The following is an 18,394-nucleotide window of genomic DNA, read 5'->3' as shown; positions in this document are numbered from 1 at the left end:
GTGAGTTCCAGGACAGCCAAGGCTATACAGAGAAACCCTGTCTCGGAAAAAAAAAAAAAAAAAAAAAAAAACCAACCAACCAAACAAACAAACAAACAAAAAGCAGAAGAGGATGGAGCCTGTGCACCCCTACATCAGCCCCACAGGACACCAGTCAGATCCTCCCAGGGGCAGCTTCAGTTACATACTTGTCTGGGCTGTGGTCAAGTCCCTCCATTAAATGAAAAGGGAAACCCAAGAGCCACTGGCACTCCCTCCTCTGGCCTCCAGAGCACTCAGTCCTCCCCAGTGACCATCAGATGTTTCCTGAGCCTCCCTGAAAGCCAGGCCCAGCCTGCTGGCGCCAGAGACCCACAAAAGGATGGGCCTAAAAATGAAAGGTCATGGCTGCCTTTGTAAGAGACAAGGCCCTGGTGAGGAAAACTGAGGCACTGAGAAATGCTCAAAAGTCATTTGCCATCTTCAGAAATGGGTCACTCTAAAGTAGGCAGGCATCAAAGACAGGAGCTCAGGCCACCAGAAGGCCAGAGATGATGACTCCCAAGCCCCTGCAATGAACTAGCAAGGAAGTGAAAATGTGTCTCTGCTACCCTTTTCTTCCCTAGAATTCCTCAGATCCTTCCCTCACGGGGCTGTGACAAAACGCATGTGCGGTTCTGAGAATATCAGATCGGAAGCGGTGCTGCCAGCTCAGATCCCAATATACCAGTCCACCTCTACACCTAACCCAATGGTTTTCTTAAAACAAGCCTACCCAAGGAGGAAACAGCCTAGGTACTCCAGCAACTGGCCGGTGGCACCAGTCTTGCCTCTCACCTATAGGTATCCTAGACCCTAAGACACCAGCAAAAGCAGCACAGGCCCTTACTTAAGAGAGACATGATTCTATAGACGCCTGCAGCCAAAGGGGACATCTGACATGCTTACTAAGGTCATGGGTCGGATCCAGGGACAACACAATTACACACTCAGAAGCCCCAAACCTATACTTGCTTGTGGCCTGGCTACCAAGGACATACACATGAACAGACAGCTGAAAGCCTCATCACCAAGATGGGCCTGCCATTGAGCAGAAATGGAAGCTTATCTGCACAGCCCAGATCCTACCCTAAAGGGCAGTTTCTCTCCTTTGCATAATAGGAAGGTAGTAAACTCTATAACTGATCCCTAGTGGGGACTCAAAGTCAGCACCCATCAGGACCTGCCACCTCAAGCCACCACAGTCAAGACTAACTACTCCTGAGTGTCATCCACTTCTGTCCACACAGGGCTTCCTTGCCTCTACATAGAGGAGTCTTCCCTCTGAAGTCCAGTCCAGCAGGACTCATACACTCCAGTGGCTGCCTCCTATGTAGCTATCACTCCAAATGACAGAGAACTCCACCCAGCCACTTGGCCAGGGCCAGGAGCTTGGGAACAGTGGTTAATGCTTAACACTGTACACCAAACTTTGCCCTCTAGGCTTGCAGAGGCAGGGTTTAATGTCTGAAGAGCAACAGGAACTACAGGCTGTCTAGCCAGCTGCACTCTCCGCTATACTGCTGGGTGTCTGACCCCACGCTGTACCCAACTGTACAGCTAGCAAGAGGGAGCCATTGTCTCAAGCACCAGAAGGCAGCAGGCCTGGCCCAATGTCTCTGCCCCTCAACACTGGAGCAGACAAGGTCAGACCTTGTCTGCTAAGGTGGCAGTCATACACCTTTACTCCTTGACCTTTCTCTCCCCGATTCACTGCCAGGCAGGCAGAGTGAGACAGCTCCCAAATGGTTTTGAAGGTGAAGGCTTAGGTCTGAGATGTTTTCTGGGGTGCAGTAAAAATCCAATCACTGCTGCCTACGTCTGCTTCTCCTCAGCCAGAGTCTAACACCCAAAGCAGCTCTTAGGCTATGCTTACAACACCTGTGGTGTACTAGGAACAGCAGGCAACTTCACAGTAGCACACCCACACAAACAAACAAGATATATATATACATGCTAAGAACACACAGCCCAGCAGCTCACACAATGCTACTCACTGCTGGCTGCTTCCTAAGGGAAACCTCTTCATATTAGAATCCATGGTAGCCCTGCTCTGATAGAGTTGCCTCAGCCACTGTGGCATGCACACACTTGCACATAATACTCCACCTGCCAGGCTCAAGGCCATCTTTCCTAAGGAATTCCCCATGGCCACCTCAGCACCCCATGGCTACCCTGAGTCACCACCATCAAAAGCTAAGTTAATCCTCAGCCTAGGCCCTTCACAAGTCTCCTAAGGCTACAAGGATGACTTTCTGGAAGCCATCAGTTTGTCTCTGCCACCACTGGCGAGTGAACACCCTACTGGGATTCTTCTTTGCTCCCATGTCCCAAGGAACACATGCCCACTCTCCCACTGCTCCAGCAGGCAACAGATCAGCATCCTATGCTATGTCCCTTTGACATGCAGCCCCACAGAACTCACTCTCCATCACATACTGCCCTATATATCATATTAGGTTCCTATTGTGCCAGGTCACAGATACACCAGACCCAAGAGAGACACCGCCTTACCAGGTGATCTTTCTAGATCAATGTGACTACAATGCCCAGTGCCCAGACAACCCAAGTCTGCTTGGCCTTAAGCGCATGGCATTAGGTAAGGCCTTTCATCACAGGAGCTGTCTCTTCAACCCTTTGCAGCAGTTAAGACATCCACCCAGGGGCTGGAGATATGGCTCAGCAGTTAAGAGCACTGACTGGCTCTTCCGAAGGTCCCGAGTTCAAATCCTGGCAACCACATGGTGGCTCACAACCATCCATAATGAGATCTGATGCCCTCTTCTGGGGTGTCTGAAGACAACTACAGTGTACTTACATATAATAAATAAATAAATCTTAAAAAAAAAAAAAAAAGACATCCACCCAGCACAGTGGTCAGGAAGGCTGGGCAACATTTCAGCATTTCCAGGTCTGGGAGGACCCTCAGATTAATTTTTTTTAAAAAAGGCAATGACTGGGTAAAGAGAACATTCAAATGCCCCATCAGTCCTGAAGGCCGTGCCAGTGATACCAAGCCACTTGCTAGGCAGTCTGGCCATAGAAAATGGCAATGCCTAATACCAGGTGACGTTCCGTTGGGGAGGAACCAGCTCCCCTAACCCTCCTGTGTTCACACAATACATATATGAATGCTCACCCACAAGAGCATGGACCTAGCAAGATGACTGGTGCTGACACCTGTACCTCTGATTCCTAAGGGAAGGGCCTGTTGCACGGATACAGTTGAGAAGAGGTGGGGCGCAGCCCACGGCCACCTGGGTTGCCAGCAGTCACCTGATCTGTGGGATCCTTTGTTTCCTCTAGCTGTTTTGTGCAGCTTTGTCCTACAATATGAACACTGGTAATCAAAGCCATGGCCCCAAGGCAAGCACCCTACCACTGAGCAATAAATAACCCAGCACTTTCTTTGGTTTGAAAAGGGAAACAGTGTATGTTTCCCTCTTACTTTGATTCCACACACATCAGATGCTGCTGTCCCTGTAAATGACCCTCAACCCCACCATGAAGAACTCCCAAAGGTATTAGGGTCCGTGCTCACACATTCAGCCCCACCTTCAAGGACTCGAGGCAAGACATCGAGAAGGCCCACCAGCCCCTGCTTGGATCTCCAGCACTAGTGTGACACACCCTTTTCTGAAAATGACAGATGAGGCTTTTAGTTCTCATCCTAGCCTAGCAGAGCAGGGCCTCAGGTCTCCTGCTCAGTCCTCTTCTAACTGTACACCTCTCTGAATCGTTATGTCCTAACTGTGACCCCTGTCAACAGCAGCCCTGAGGGCACAGAACAGTATCCACTGCCCAGCCTCCACTCAACCTCCAGACAGGACAAAGGTAACTCAGGACTGTCTCCGTTAGTGTATCAGGAGACAGGGTCACCTCTAACAAGAGAAGTTCCCAGGTGACCAACATGAAGTCAGCTACAGAGCATAATACCACGTGGATGGAATCTGAAAGGGGACTCGCAACCAGACTAGAAGGAAGCCTGCACAGACGTCAGATCTGACCTGGAGTGGAAGGGCTCCCAGGTAGTGATTACCTTGCAGTAAATCCAGAAAGACTCCATTGTGGAATTTCTTTTCCCAGGCCTGGGGCACCTCACTAGGGGCCCTGCACGTTCCCTGACAGGTTCCCTATAGGTCTTGAGATCTAATGATGCCCAACTCTGATAGGAAGGACCCTGGCCGCAAGCAGTGTCCTCTCCACTGATAAAAAAAAAAAAAAAATTCCAACCGAACAAGAATTCACACGTCCTTTCCACTTCTAGAGGAATCTCACAATAAATAAAATCTAGGTCCAACATCTGTCCTGCAGAGAGGCTGACGGACATGTTCCCTGTCCAGACGCACAATCCCAAGTCCTTCTAGAACACGTGCTTAAGGGAAGGGCCCTGAGAGAAGGGGAAACGGAAGCTAAAAAAAAAATCTGAGGAAGCAAAATGTGGATGTCACACTCACCACGCCTGCTCTCTCCTTGCCCAATTGATTTTTAGTATATGTGTTGGGAGGCTGGCTCCTCACACAGAGCCAAGGACTTTATAAGTAGACATAAATTATCTACAATATAGAACCAACTGCATTTCTGCCACTCAACTGCCAGCCCAGGCCCTGCCTGGGTCTCACAGCACCAGGAGAGGTCAAGGTTAAGACGCAGCCTGATATATGGCCCAGAGAAAGGTTCACTCCCTACCCTCACACTACCTGTATCCCTGGTAGAATAGAAGCTGCACCAGGCACAAGCGGGCTATGGGTTCCCTATAGCCATGTGTTCACAGCTTGAAATCCCTAGGCAGACTAGACAGAATGTGGGTCCGATGCCAGACCCACATTCTGGTTCCAAAGACACTGGCTGTGTAAGCTAGATAGCCTATGAGGGTCCAGTTCAACTGCAGCCTGGATCTGTGTAGACCTAATGAGGTCTCCAAACTCACTCCATCACAAGCAACACGCAGGAGACATGTCTAGAAAAATGGTACTTCCAAGAACTACCAAGGGATCTGAATAGGGGGCAAGACAGGGCTGCAGTGTACAAAGATGACTCCTGTGACCAGGCAAGTTGGCTCTGGCCTGTTGCCCACACATATACCCACAAACATGTCCACACAAATGATGCCCACACACATGGTATAGATTCACACAGCCAACCTTTGAAAAGCCTTCATCCTACCTGTACAGGACTTTCCCACCAAAAAACTAAGTGTGAGGTCCCTTCCCTACTCCTGGCTGGTATCTGGCGCTCCTGTTAGAAATGAGGACAAGGGCTGGAGAGATGGCTCAGCGGTTAAGAGCACTGACTGCTCTTCTGAAGGTCCTGAGTTCGAATCCCAGCAACCACATGGTGGCTCACAACCATCTATAATAAGATCTGTCACCCTCTTCTGGTGTCTGAAGACAGCTACAGTGTACTTATATACAATAATAAATAAATCTTTAAAAAAAAAAAACTTAAAAAAAAAAAAAGAAATGAGGACAAGACGGCCCAATGAGCAGCCCAACTTGGGATCCATCTCATAAGGGGGCATTAAGGCCTGACACTATTACTGATGCTATGATGTGCTTACAGACGGGAGCCTGACATGGCTGTCCCCCAAAGAGGCCCAACCAGCAGCTGACTGAGACAGAAGCAGATACTTAAACCCAAGCATTGAACTGAAGTCGGAGACCCTTATGGTTGAATTAGGGGAAAGATTGAAGAAGCTGAAGGGGAGAGCAACCCCATAGGAAGAACAGCAATCTCAACTTACCCCCTAGAGACTGAGCCACCAACCAGGAGCATACACAGGCCAGTCAGAGGCCTCTGGCACAAATATAGCAGAGGTCTGCCTTCATCTTCGAGAGACTTGAGGCCTCAGGAAAGGGAATGGCCTGGGGAGTGGAGAGGAGTACCCTCTCAGAGGCAAGGAGTTAGAGGAATGGGATAAGGAACTGTGGGAGGGGGGACTGAGAGGTGGAGTGGGAGACCAATGACTGGAATGTAAATAAGTAAAATAATAAAAATTGAAAACAAACAAAAATAAATAAATAATAACTAAAAATTAAAAAAAAAAAAAAAAAGAAAGAGTTCAGGGCAAACCCCAGCAGACTTGTGACTACAACGCAGTCATCCCTGTCATGGTACAGCGGCTGAAGTTTCCAAAATTATCATTATAGAAATATTAAGTATACAGAGCACCAAAATGCAAGTTCTATATAAGCCCAGCCAAGTTACTCAAGTTCAGCTTGGAGCGTGAAAGGATCGTTAAAACACACATGCTCAGGATGTGGCTCAGTTGGTAGAAGATTTGCCTAGCAAAGTACCAAGCCCAGGTTCAATCCTGATCAGCAGTACATTTAAAAAACAAAACAAACAAAAGTGGGTGTGGCAACACATTACTGTAATACAAGCAGTTGGTAGAGGCTCCCATCCGGAGTTCAAGGCCATCTTCAAACTACAGATTGAACTCAAGGCCGCATAAGACCTTGTCTCAAAACAACTAATGAATTAAAAGTGCATGCTTGTCCTCTGGTTAACAGTGCAAATTTCAGGAAGCCAGACAGTTCTTCCCTTCCTAGAAGCTGAATCCTCAGCCCTGACTGGTGTCAGGCACTACTTTAGAGTCCTGATACTGTAGGGAACAAGAAATGAATCAAAAGGAAAATTACCTCTGCCTGAGACACTAATCATATAGGACATCTGCAGATGTGTAGAATTGTCTGCCTCAGGCCACTGGGCACCAGGAAGAGCTTTGGGGACTCTACTCTGGGGGGTGGGGGTGGGGTCTCTTAATGCTGCTGACCCTCCACAGTTCCCTGGCTGATGGACACTGAGTTTGGACTTCTAGATTCTGCCTCCACCTTACAACTGATTTTATGTGCTTAGCCAGGCAGCAGCCCCTTGAGATATAGAATGCTTTGTCTGTGCAGAGAAAGCTGGACAGTCCAGCATCTCATGGAGAGGGGCACAGAGTGAGACAGGCAGGCTGCTAACCTGGGTTAGGCCACTTCCGGGCCAGCACTCCTAGTCTGTGAATGCAGGCTCCTAAAAGTATGGACTAGAGGAAGCGCAGTTTCTACTGCCTGTATTCTGGGCAGCAAAAGCTCTGATGCCATATAAAAGATCTGTCTCTTGAGAATTGCACCCTCTTTTCCTTCCAGACCCAGAACCTCGAGCCCGAGACTCCCATGTAAAACTTGGGGTAGGTGCAAGGCCAGCTGCAGCTGTAGGTCTGTGCTGGGTCCTCTCACCTCAACGGCTGGAGTGGGGCCTATTAGGATCTAGGTCTAGAAGAGAGTTGGAACAGGGAGGAAGCAGTCAGTTCAAGGTGACTTGCCATCAGCAGAGGGGGTGATTAGAAGTAGGATGGAGAGAGATTCCCAGGCCCATCCCCACCCCGTGGAAAGTGAAAGTGCCAGAGAGCTCCGGATCCAAGGAACAAAGAGCAGCAAAGAGAAGCCCGCGCTCAGAGTGCGCAGCCCCCTCCCCAGGCTTACACGGGCCTCCGTCCTTCCTCTAAGATCCCAAGGGAAGTTTGGCTGGTCCAAGGTCAGTGGAGGCAGATCTGGGATCCCAGTCAGATTTATCGGATGACCACACTGGGCCATTCTGGAGAAAAAGAAAGCTTGCCCAGAGGAAGCTGTCCGTCAGTGAGATCACCCATCCAGGGGTCTGTACCTCCAGCTCTCCCAGGTACCACCTAGACACCTGGGCCTTCCCGTTCCATAGGTACCTCCAGTAGCTCTGCAACTCCTCCCTAGTCCCGTCAGAGTTGCCAAACCAAGTAGTTTCCGGTGCTCCAGCCTCGATGCTCCAGTCAGGCCATGGAGAGAGGTGGGAACCGCGCCCCCAGGGCTGACTGAGTCAAGCCAACAGGGAGATATGCAGCGGGCGCCTCAAGCAAGGAGCAGAGCACTGAATTCAAGAGACTGAACGAACAGGGCCAACAAACCACCAGCCCAAGAATCCTCTCCAGTCTCGGGTCACTCCTCCGAGCCAGGCAGATACCAGTTGGCCCTTCTGACCCCTTCCCATCGCCCCGCTACGCTCCGCGCGGGCCGCCGCCAACCAACGAGTCAGAGCGGCCCAGCGGCAGCAGAAGGGCCCAGCCTCTGCCTTTGTCCCGTTGCAGGTGCGGCCAAGCTCACCCGGCGTAGGGGAGGTAGGATCCACGCTCTCGGGAGACTCAGGTTCTTCCGTGCGCTCAGCAGCTTCGTCCCCGGCGCCGTCGGCGCGCGCCTCCACCGGCACCACCGTAAAGTTCGTGGGCATGGCTCCGTTACACTCTGCTGTCCCTCGCAGCCACACGCTGCCCCAGAGCAGCCGCCGGACTCCGGCGTAGGGGCGGGGTCCGCCCGGCCCGCCCTGCCCGCCACGTGACCTCACCTGCCCGCCCCCACGGCTCGGGAAAAGTTTGTCCGGGGTGGGGTCGGGAGGCTTCCGGAACGACCACGCCCACTAGAGGCTCCGCCCCTTGAAACTCCGCCCCTGTAGCCACAGTCTCAGGGTTGTCCCGCCAGAGCCCTGTACCCTCAAGGACTCGGTACGCACAAACCCAACCTCTAGAGGCCACCGCTGAATGAACTGCCCACTGATGCAGACCTCCCTCAGCATAGGAGACACCAGTTCCGCCCCGCAGGACCGCGTCCTCCTCCCACTCCTACTCACAACACAGACTCAGAGCCCTCCCGCCCTCCAAGAGCTGCTCATTCACCACTTCCACAGCTTCAGTTCTTCCATTCTCACTCCAAACTCTCGTGGGGCTCTTCTCCCACCACCCCACAGATCATGGCTCCTTTCTCTCAGTTTGCAGCGCCTCATCCCCACCAACGCTGGTGATCTGGGCCCAGGCCCTGACCAGGTCAGGCTGCTAACCTAGCCCAGGGAGTAATGGCTAATAAGGGGAAGCTGTGTACCCTGGGGTTAAGTAATCCCACCCAAGAAGGTCACTGGGCTCTGGGACAGGCCTAGCCAGCCAAGCCCAAGGCTCTTTGTACCTGCTGGCAGGAGTGTTCCACGATCCAACCTGGGGAACCCTTGCAGCCCAAACTTGGAGGGTGGCAGTTCCTCCCTTTGGCTCCAAGGACAGGTAAATTCCGAGGGTAGTAGTGACAGGAAGATCTGAGCAAAGAGTTCCAGAATACCACATGGTGGAAGTCACAGATCTTCCGGAATTTCAGGACCTTGTGCATTTTCAATGAAAGACTAGTGAAAAACTGGAAACAAATACTCTTCAAGAGAGAATGGAACTAAAATGTTAGGGGCAGGCTCAGTAGGAGAGGGTTCGCTACGATTTCAGAGACCCTGGTATCATACATACCCAACACATCCTACAAAAAGCCATAGCCCCCAGGTGCAACAAGTCAACCAAAACTGTTTTAGATGGTCAATGAGAAACTATGTCTAGAGCTGCCTTACAACCTGTGGAACAGGGCCAGCCAGGTGGCCTGGCCCAGTTCAATCAGGGACACGGACTGGAAGGCAGCTGCCGGACCAGTGACACCTCTGGGATAGGCTGGGATACCGGAGTTAAAGGGATTTGCATATCCTACTGATGAGAATAAAATATTTCGAAACCAACTCAGAAAAGCCATTTCTATGAAAGTCCAACTGTACCGGCTTTCTGCCCTCTGCCAGGAAGGAGCTTGGGGGAAACATGGGCCACTCAGGAATGGCCTCTTATACAGTTTCCAGCTCCTATGGGGGATAGGGTACAGCTTGCTCAGATCATACTGTCACCCCACCTCCCTCCAGGAGCTATCCATAGCAAAGAGGGAAGGGCTATCACCTGTTTCCCCTGCTCAGCTGGACCTTAGGTGGAAATAGTGACCACCTTCTCCTCCTCAGAACACCCTCCAGACTGGCAAACACTTGAAACTTAGCCCTGTCCCTTTCCCTGCCCTCTCCCTCTATTGTTTTTAAAGACGGGGTCTCATAGCCCAGGTTGGCCTCAAATTTTGATATAGAGACAAAGATGACTGAATTCTTGATCCTCCTGCCTCTACCTCCCAAGTACTGGGATTACATACATGTACAGACATGCCCAGCTATAGTCCTTTTGACAAATGTGCCTGTCTCTCAGCCCCATTTCTTCTGGCTGACTGAGCACCAGCAAGGTCTATTACTATGGCATGATATCCACAGGCTGGGAACTCAGACAACACTGAACGCTGCACCCAGTGAAGCTAAGGAAGATTATTGTCAATACACTCAGGTACACTGGGAACTTGAGTGGGGAGGGGGTGCCCTGTGAGCTTGGTGACTTAAAGGAAGAGCCCATGGAACAGGGAAGAGTAGCCTATGGGAATGTTTTAATCCCCACAAAGTAGAGATGTAAGGTTTCCATCAACGCAGTATGGAGAGCCTCAGGGCCAATGTAGCACCAGGTATTTTAACTTGAAAGAAAGTAAGTAGCTCACACAGAACCAGTGGACAGACAGTACATCAGCTACCACACCTCCCTACACATGTGAGGGATGTTCTGCTGACTTCAAGGATTACAAAACACGGAATGAAACTGTACTTTATACCTGCTCCAGACAGGACCCCCAAAGCTGATACATAAATACTCAACCTATGAAACTACATTTTTCTTGACATGAGACCATGCATGCAGAGGTTAGAGACTGGAAAACTCTGAGAACATGTTATTCAATGAGCACCAGACTGTAAAATTTCTCAAGCTGCAATGAGATGTGCATCCTTTGGTCCATTGTGCCCCCTCCCTACCTCCCTCTCCATGTGTGATGTGTGAGCATGTGTGTGTGTGTGTGTGTGTGTGTGCTGGCTTGTGCTGTAGGTAAGCACATGGATAATGCATGTGACAACCTCCACTATGGGTCCTTAGGCACCTTCTTCCTTTTGTTCAAGATAGTTTGGCACTCTTGGCACGGAGCCTACCTAGTCTAACTGCCACTGAGCTTCCAAGAAGTCACCTGTCTCTACCCACCATCTCCCAGTAGTGCTAGGATTACAAATACTACATGAGTTACAGGATTCAGTAAAACACTTGCAACCAGGCCCTCTCCCCAGTACCTCTGAAGAGCTTTTTTTAAAAAAAAAAAATTATTTATTTAATGTATGTGGGTACACAGTCGCTGTCTTCAGACAGCCCATTACAAATGGTTGTGAGCCACTATGTGATTGCTGGGAATTGAACTCAGGACCTCTGGAGGAACAGCCCATGCTCTTAACTGCTGAGCCATCTCTCCAGCCCTTTGAAGTGCTTTTAAGCCACTCAAGAAATAAGATGCAAAGGCCTGGCTCTCTTGTCACCTTCTTCCCCGGCCTCAGAGGTCTGCCCTTGCTCAAAGGCACCATCTAGGCCTAATGAAGCACTGATATTCAGCTACTGCTGAGACCAGCGGTACAGTACAGGTAGAGCTGTGTCTCTCCTATATGTTATTATCCACCCCAAGCTGTTAGCTTCAAGGAACCAAGGCACACCAGCAACGCCTACTCCTAGCTGTGACTGCTTGTCTTTTAAAGGTCCAGGGCTTTGATGCACATAGTCATAGGCACAAAGGAACTTCCTGTTGCCTCTAGGCTTCGTCACCCACAACCATAGGCCCTGGCATCTGAGGGTTAGCCTAAGCTGAATGCTTCTTTGGGAGGCCACTGTCAAGATAGACCAAGGCCATAGCCTGCTTCATATAGACTTCCCCAATGCACATTATTCCAGCAATGGTCAGGAAGGGACCATCTAGTACTGTTCTGTGAGGGGTAAGCTAGGGTCAGGAGCCTTGGGCTCTGGTAAGGTCCATCTGCCTCCAGGCAACCAGCTCCACAATGCTATTCTTTCTTCATCCAAAATATGGTCCACTTAGACCAATGGTATGCACAGAGTGTCACCCAAAATGGCCATTCAATGCCACTGTCTGGTCACCATCTCAGATTGCACTGCTCATCACTGCTATCAGCTCAGGGCCATCCACTCAGCTGTAGTGACTGCCATGTCTAATTCGCTGCTCAGATGTTCTCAAGCTATGGGAGCCCAGCTGGGCAAGAGATCCCTTATGTGGCCTCCAGAGGCTGATAAAGAAACCTAGCTTGCAGTGTTTGTCAGCAGCAGCAGCTGCCAAGTGCAGATTGGCCTTCAGCATCCCTTTGTGACCTCCAAATGTAATCATCTCCCAGGATAAACTGGAAAAAAAGTATTCTCCATGAAAATCTGGACATTTCTGTTCCCCCGTAGCATGGGTGAAGAAGGGAGCCCAGTGCACATGATAGCCACTGTACACGGGTGCATGCTACAAAGAGCAATAGAAAAGCGGGAAAGACTAATCAGCTAGTCCACCAGGGACATCACGCATGGGCAGGCACCTGTAGGCACATGTAAGAGACTGCTCCAAGCCATAGTTCCACCCTGTTGTAGCAAACCCAGTTCCCAGGCTGTCAGGGGCATGCATAACCTGCAGCCACCTCTACACACTGTACAGCAGGGACCAGAAAAAACAATGATCCAGAAACACCAGTTCAACAGTGACCAGAGGACTGAGTGCTCAGATCATGGAAATGTTAGAGTTCCCCAGCGCATCCACAGTCTTGAAAATTGGAGCCATTGCCACACAGGTTAATAGGTGCTGCCCTCGTGCCCTTGCTGAAGGCTAAAGGAGGTGCTTGCAATTTGGTCCACCTGAGGTTTGAAATGGAAACCCCAGACCTGAGGACTATATGGAAGACACATCCAGTGCAGGAGATGGTCATGTCATTTGACCTGATCTGGCGGGAACAGGGGTTGTATGCACAGAATTCAGACTGTAGAAGTGGGCCTCACCCTGCTTGAGCTGCCCTCAGGAAGAAAATGGAAGTCCATTCAGCCTTTAAAAAGCATAGAACTGCTGGGCATGGTGGCACAAGCCTTTAATCCCAGCACACGGGAGGCAGAGGGAGGCGGATTTCTGAGTTCAAGGCCAGCCTGGTCTACAAAGTGAGTTCCAGGACAGCCAGGGCTACACAGAGAAACCCTGTCTGAAAAAACCAGAAAAAAAAAAAAAAAAGTATAGAACTGGGCTGGTGAGATGGCTCAGCGGGTAAGAACACTGACTGCTCTTCCGAAGGTCCTGAGTTTGAACTCAGACCCAGAAGCCACATGGTGGCTCACAACCATCCATGAGATCTGACGCCCTCTTCTGGTGTGTCTGAAGACAGCTACAATGTACTTATTTATAATAATAAATAAATCTTTGGGCCAGAGCGAGTGGGGTTGGCTGGATTGAGCAGAGGTCCTAAATTCAATTCCCAACAGCCAGATGAAGGCTCACAACCATCTGTACAGCTACAGTGTACTCATATACATAAAATAAAATAAATAAATCTTTAAAGAAAAAAAAAAGTACAAAACTATTCTTCCAGTTTCTAACCTCAACGCCCAAGTCTGTGCTTTTTTTTGTAACAGATTTCAGAACTACCTAATCCAGGGCCCTGCACCCTGCCCAAGCGCACCAAGTGACTGCTTGCTAGTCCGCAAGTTCCACACTTACTTGACAAGGAGAGAACAGGGGTATTTCTGACCTATCCTTTTGTCAACAGAAAGAGGCAAGCCAGCAAAAGTTTGTTAAATAACAAAGCCGACAAAGAAAGAAAGAAAGAAAAGAAAAGAAAAGAAAAGAAAAGAAAAGAAAAGAAAAGAAAAGAAAAGAAAAGAAAAGAAAAACTCATCTGGCCCCCAGTCCATGACAAAGGTGCCTGGCCCCAAGCCCCAAGGGATGAATTTCTAGAAGTAGAAGTCCTAGATAAAGATTTGGCCCCAAGGTGGCCAGCCTGCACCAAGGCCAGGAAGAGCCCCAGCCTTATCTTCCCTATCAGCCCGAACGTGAATGTGGCGGTAGAGCTCACAGTGTTTACAACCACACTGGGTAGGGAGGAGGCCTAAATTCAAGGTCAGTGCTTTCTCTCTCTCTCTCTCTCTCTCTCTCTCTCTCTCTCTCAATCTCTCTCTCTCTCTCTCTCTCTCTCTCAGCAGGACAGCAGCCCAATATTGAATTGATCCCAGGAACACTTGAAGCTCTTTAATTACGCTGGGGTGTGTGGTATGTGTGCCTGTAATATATACATATATTTGTTCTGCTCCTCTAGAGAACCCTGACTAATACACATCCTAAGCCCTTTTTGTTCATAGCCTCAAATAACCCTGGAAAAGAAGACAACATCTATAGACACAGTAATAACATAATGCCTTTTTTTGAGTTCCACGGTGGCCAAGTCACTTGCTCAAAAAGGAGGGCAGGGTCAGGACAAGAAAACAAGTTCTAGGAGCCTGGAATGGATGAAAGGGCCAGGAAGCCTCTGCCCTGCCCAATGGGACACGTGCCTGAGCTGCCCTTAGGAACTGAGACGATTCTGATGGGAAGATGGGAAGAAGCGGTTATGTGCACCATCCTGGCCTCAGAATAGATGCTCATGCTGGCATCCAGTGACTTGTGTAGGTGGTGGAATGCCTAGAAGATAAATGTGGCTTATGAATGTCAGGGTGAGTCCCATACCAACCTCCTCAGCCCAACAGTCCACTCCTAAGTCACAGCTCCCAGACAGCATCACAGCTGTGGCTGTGCACACAGTAGGAGTTCTGTCTCAGTCTACAGAGATAGAGCCAGCTCTTCCCACATAGTGCCCATTCCCACATGCTCTAGACTTCTTACATTCAAGCTTCATCAACTAACCCATTCTCCTTCCAGTTTGACTGAACATCAGGACAAGCTGACCTTTTTTTTTTTTTTTTTTTTTTTTTGGTTTTTCGAGACAGGGTTTCTCTGTGTAGCCCTGGCTGTCCTGGCACTCACGTTGTAGACCAGGCTGGCCTCGAACTCAGAAATCCACCTGCCTCTGCCTCCCGAGTGCTGGGATTAAAGGCGTGCGCCACCACGCCCGGCCAAACTGACCTTTTGACCAAGCCAGTCCCCTCCCTCTATGGACTGGTCAAGGTCAAGGAGATTTTGGAGGTAAGATTCAAGAACCCATTCAGTGTCAGAATCAGGACTGACATCTATCCAAGTTGAAAATCCCTCCTCGCAGAGTAACTGTGGCCATTGAGTTGTCACATGCCACACTAACAACAGTTGGCCACAGGTCACTGTCCACAGGTTGCTGGCACCTCGTGGGTGTTAAAAACTTCTAATTAGAGTTGGTAAAGGCACTTGCTATTCAAGCCAGAGTTTGATTCTCCAACCCAAGCAAAGGTAGGAGAGAAGTCCACAAAGTTGCCCTCTGACCTCTACATGCATGCCATGGAATATCCCTACCCCCATACTATGCAAATATGTTCATGAATAAGAAAGAAAAAATTTAATCTGGTTATTTAGCTGCTATTTCCTAGTTTGAGGGGGTTTTCATGGGGGGGGATTTGTTTGTTTGTTTGCTTGCTTGCTTATTTTGAGTCAGAATCTCAATGAATAGCACTCATTGGCCTGGCACTCAATATGTCGACCAGGCAGACCTCTGAAGTTACTTCAGCCTCCTGCTTCTGACTCCCAAGTGCTGGGATTACATGCGTGCACCACCATTTTTTTTTTCCTTTTTAAAATAATGTATTCTGTTTAAGTGCAAAGGAAAAACTACCAATAGAATAAATGTTAGCATCATCCTTTGGCCTGAAATGCTTCCCACAGCTTTACAGCATCACCAATACCAACGCCTTCTCTTCTCAAACTACAGCTCTGTCCCCAAGAAACAGCAGCTCCCCAGCCCCTGACCCCACCATTCTTCCTGGTCTAGGATAACAGTGACTCTAGAGACACCACGTGACTGAAGTCACACTTCTGTCCTTTCAGAACTGGCTCGATTCACTGAGCACAATGTCCTGGAGGCTCATCCATGATGCAGCTTGTATCACAGTGTCCTTCCTTTCCAGAGCCAGTAACATTGCATCATGGGATGGACCACGTCTCGCTTACCTGATGGGCACTCGAGTTCTTCCCACCTCTTCACTGTTGTGAATAATTTTTCTTAAGTTTCCCCTATATGGAATGAACAGCACAGTCCCTGGGGTATATGCCGAAGCAGGATAAAAGTGGTTAAGGGATGCACCACTCCTTTCCTATAGAGAAGCACACATTCACATACAACCTATCTGGGAAAAGCGAGACACAGCATGGTGGGGTCTGTCTGCTGGGGCTAAGGGATGACTTCCTGCCCTGCCTAAACCAAGCATATTCTGTAACATGTGCAGCACTGGCCAGACAGAATACAGCACAGTCCTTTAGTAACCAGATGCCACTCACTGCCCAGAGATAAGCAGGCTACCTCCCACCATGATCTCTGTCCTATTATTAAACCAGTGTCGGCAAGGTGACAAAGGTCTATGCCAAAGGTCATTCTTTGGTTGCAGGCAGGTGGAGATGGCAGTCTTGCAGACCCTGGGGGATGTTGTTGCTGCACCCACCGAAAGACACCTCAGCAAGCAGAGTAGAAACTACTGCAGGACCCTCAGCCCACTGGAGGGGCCTGAATACCAATGCAAGGCCCTTGAAGCCTGGGGCTGGACATCTGCAGTGCAGCCCTGCTGGGAAATAATACCAGCGCCTCAAAAATCCAGAGGGTCCACTGTTGGATCCCAGAAGGACTTCCAGATGGATGAGTAAAACCTTCCAGCCATGTTTTACACCCTTAGGGACAGCCGTTCAGTAAGACCACGGGGCAGATGGAGACTGAGGCATTGTAGGTGGACCCTTTCCAATAGGCTGAGGAACACTCAACCTCTGAGCATTTCTCTGTGTGCCAGAGGACCTGCATGTACATTGCTAAGGATGGTAAATTCTTACCAAACTGACTCAGAGCCGGGCGTGGTGGCACACGCCTTTAATCCCAGCACTCGGGAGGCAGAGGCAGGCGGATTTCTGAGTTTGAGGCCAGCCTGGTCTACAAAGTGAGTGCCAGGACAGCCAAGGCTACACAGAGAAACCCTGTCTCGAAAAACCAAAAAAAAAAAAAAACTGACTCAGTTTTTCATCTTCTCACATTTTAAAATTTGAATTTTGCTTTAAAGACCAAACTAAAATCTACCTTTCCCCCACAACCAGTTCTCTTCTATTTCATTAAAAGAAGAGAGAAGGAGAAATATGTTTGCCTAGCAGTTGCTGACTTAGATAACTCTCTTGGCTTAATCACCCTGTTCAAACCTTAAATATTTGACTTATGTCCCATGACAGAGTTAGACAAACATAATGTTAAAAATTGCTGCCATCAAGAGTGAACTTCTCTGTGTAAATAATGCAAGTCATTAATTTCTATTTCCTCGGGGCATGAGTTAAAAATACATTTTGAGGATGAGCTTTGATTGCTATTGAAGGACTGCAACATCACATGGCCCTCACAACTCTAAACTCACTATGCCAGGTCAGCCTCCCCCCAAGGCAAGCTCGATCCTTTCTACAAGACAAATTGCACAGTCCATAGATGTACAATACCAGGATATGGCCGAGTCCAGAGACAAATACAAATTATATATATGTGTGTGTTGTGTGTGTGTGTATATATATATGTATATATATGTATGTATATGTATATATATATATATATATATATATATATATATAGAGAGAGAGAGAGAGAGAGAAGCAGGGTCAGGACTGATGTATTCAGAGCACTTGCATATATAGATGCATGAGGCTGTGAGTTCAATACTTAGAGGGGAGGGAAGAGAAAAGGAGGGGGGAGAGAGATCACCAAGTAGCGGTTAGTTCAGCTAACAGGTACATGTAGTTCTACTGTACCCTGTTATGATTATGAATGTTTTACCATAGGTGTGGTGTATGTTTGAGGAGATAGATATGTCACCCTGACTTAAAAAACCAGTATCTCTCCTACTCCCTTTTTCTCTGTTTCTGTCTTTCTCCCTCTCTCCGTCTCTAACTTTGTGTTCTAGGTTATCAAGTAAGTGAAATTAATATTTTGTTGTTGTTATCGTTGTTCTGTTGTGGTTTCTGTTTTTTGTTTTTGTCTTTGCATGCATGTTTGTGCACCGTGTGTGTGTATGTACCTAGTATCCTCAGAGGTCAGAAGAGAGCTTTAGATCTCATGGAATTGGAGTTATAGATGGTTGTGAACTACCATGTGGATGCTGGGTACTAAACCCAAGTCCTCTGCAAGAACAACAGGTGCTTTTTGTTTTGTTTGTGTTTGTTTTAAAGATTTATTTACTTATTTTATGTATGTGAGTACACTGTCGCTCTCTTCAAACACACCAGAAGAGGGCATCAGATTCCATTACAGTTGGTTGTAAGCCACCATGTGGTTGCTGGGAATTGAACTCAGGACCTCTGGAACAGCAGTCAATGCTCTTAGCTACTGAGTCATCTCTCCAGCTTCTGAACTTAATTTTAAAAAGAACAGGGGTGGGCATGGTGGTGCACGCCTTTAATCCCAGCACAGGAAGCAGAGGCAGGTGGATTTCTTTTTTTTTTTTTTT

General features: G+C 48.7%; 1 protein-coding gene across 4 annotated transcripts in view; it reads right to left on the bottom strand.

Moving 5' to 3' along the window:
- Slc12a7 (solute carrier family 12 member 7) overlaps positions 1-18,394 on the bottom strand; it is an 83,505-nt gene that overhangs the window by 44,310 nt on the left and 20,801 nt on the right. Inside the window, exon 1 of one of the 4 annotated variants that reach the window (XM_029468667.1) lies at positions 8,139-8,362. The exons of 2 other annotated variants lie outside the window; for them this stretch is intronic. In XM_029468667.1, the coding sequence (XP_029324527.1) occupies positions 8,139-8,262 (124 nt within the window). In that variant the 5' untranslated portion in view covers positions 8,263-8,362. Of the gene's footprint in view, positions 1-8,138; positions 8,363-18,394 lie in introns of those variants that run through there. One more of the 4 variants, XM_021181013.2, reaches the window with a different exon arrangement.

Source organism: Mus caroli, chromosome 13 (assembly GCF_900094665.2).
Source record: "Mus caroli chromosome 13, CAROLI_EIJ_v1.1, whole genome shotgun sequence".
Classification (NCBI taxonomy): domain Eukaryota; kingdom Metazoa; phylum Chordata; class Mammalia; order Rodentia; family Muridae; genus Mus; species Mus caroli.
This window is presented reverse-complemented; position numbering and strand designations above follow the sequence as displayed.